We start from the raw sequence: 1942 nt of genomic DNA, 5'->3' as shown, positions 1-1942 counted from the left end.
CCAAGATCACGCCATTGCACTCCAGCCTGGGCAACAAGAGCAAAACTCCGTCTCAAAAAAAAAAAAGAGATAATATACTAATAATACTACTACTTAAATTTAACATATGGCTAAACACTCATGATTAGAATTACAAAAACAATTCATAGTAATCACCAAAAAATTACTTGCCTTTCTTGCTATATATACTGGTAAGCCATCAAGATAGAAACATTCATTTGAGCTCTCTTTATAATTCTGAGTTACTTTTCAAACTAGTTCCACATCTTACGAATTTAAACTTTAAAATGGGCCACAGGACAAAAAAAAGCAATTAAACAGGGTACAAGAAATGATAAGAGTGTTTTCCTTGAGTTGCTAATGGTGAAAATAAAACAGGATTTTTCTTTTGACAACCTTCTATTAAAAAAAAGAAAGAAAAATTAACGACAAAGCATTGTACTCAATACCAAAATGGACAAACCTGTCTTTGACAGTATGATTCTTTGAGTTTCTTGAGATGTGTTGTCATTTTCACTTTGAAGTGAATCTCACTGCTATCCTAAGGAGATAAAAGAGAAAAAAGTTTTCCCTCTTTGTATAAACCATTTGCTTTACTTGAACCAAACTATTTAATTACAAATATAGTGCAAATAGAAACATAAACCTTGTAACCTGTATTTTTCCACCACAATATTCTTTTTAGCATTCTTAACAGGTTTTCTTAAAACACTGTAATCATCCTCAAAGCTACTGTATACCTATTACAAAAGAAACTGAGTAAAACAAAGTTAATCAGTCTTGAGTGTTAAAATTATCAGTATAAGTAAAAGCCTAAGTAAATGCATTCCTTCATTACTGGATGGCCATTCTATTCTCAAAATAAAAGATGAACCATCACATCTTTTATTTATCCCAATAGCAACTCAAAACAAAAAGTCTGTCCCCCCAAGTGAAGTGTCACTGAAGGTGGTCACCTAGGAGAAAAGCATATACTATAAAATAAGAGACTGAGAAATTTATTCCTGCCATAAAAAAATCACCACATGGGGCTGAGCGCGGTGGCTCACGCCTGTAATCCCAGCACTCTGGGAGGCCGAGGCAGGCGGATCACAAGGTCAGGAGTTCAAGACCAGCCTGGCCAAAATTGTGAAACCCCGTTTCTCCTAAAAATACAAAAATTAGCCAGGTATGGTGGTGCACACCTGTAGTCCCAGCTATTCAGGAGACTGAGGCAGAAGAATCACTTGAACCCAGGAGGTGGAGATTGCAGTGAGCTGAGAACACGCCACTGCACTCCAGCCTGGGCAACAGAGCAGGACTCCATCACAAAAAAAAAAAAAAAAATCACATGGAATCTGGTTTCTCTCACATTAGTAAAATGAGTAAGAACGTGAGTTAGTCAAACTGATTTGTGGGACGAAAAATTATTTTATTCTACTCAGATTGTGAAACAAACTATCAGCCAACCATCAGAAAAAAATACAGGTACTTGCATAATTAAAATTTCAAAGCCAAACTTCATGACTACATTCACAAATGTGTATCTGCAGAAGCTGCACATTTACAATATTTTTGCTTGTGACTGTAACTATGAAGAAATAAAATTATCTCCATATAGATCATTTCATAAACATAAAATTCTACAGCAAACCTCATGCTATACATTAAAATCACTTCCAGGCTGGGCGTGGTGGCTCATGCCTGTAATCCTAACACTTTTGGAGGCCAAGGCTGGAGGATCATTTGAGTTCAGGAGTTCAAGACCAGCCTGACCAACATGGTAAAATGTCATTTCTATTAAAAATACAAAAAAAATTAGCCAGGCGTCGTGGCGCATGCCTGTAATCCTAACTACTCGGGAGGGTGAGGCAGGAGAATCGCTTGAACCCAGGAGGCGGAGGTTGCAGTGAACTGAGATCTCGCCACCATACTCCAGCCTGGGCAACAGAGTAAGACTCCG

General features: G+C 37.4%; 1 protein-coding gene across 1 annotated transcript in view; it reads right to left on the bottom strand.

Moving 5' to 3' along the window:
- The window catches only part of SUMO1 (small ubiquitin-like modifier 1), a 41607-nt gene that overhangs the window by 8827 nt on the left and 30838 nt on the right, over window positions 1–1942 (bottom strand). The window contains exon 2 of the mRNA XM_011949926.1: window positions 464–541. Coding sequence (XP_011805316.1) covers window positions 464–541 — 78 coding nt within the window. The remainder of the gene's footprint in view (window positions 1–463; window positions 542–1942) is intronic.

This window comes from Colobus angolensis, unplaced genomic scaffold (assembly GCF_000951035.1).
Source record: "Colobus angolensis palliatus isolate OR3802 unplaced genomic scaffold, Cang.pa_1.0 Scaffold30, whole genome shotgun sequence".
Taxonomy (NCBI): domain Eukaryota; kingdom Metazoa; phylum Chordata; class Mammalia; order Primates; family Cercopithecidae; genus Colobus; species Colobus angolensis.
The sequence above is the reverse complement of the archived record's forward strand: the minus strand, read 5'-3'. Positions and strand labels throughout refer to the sequence as shown.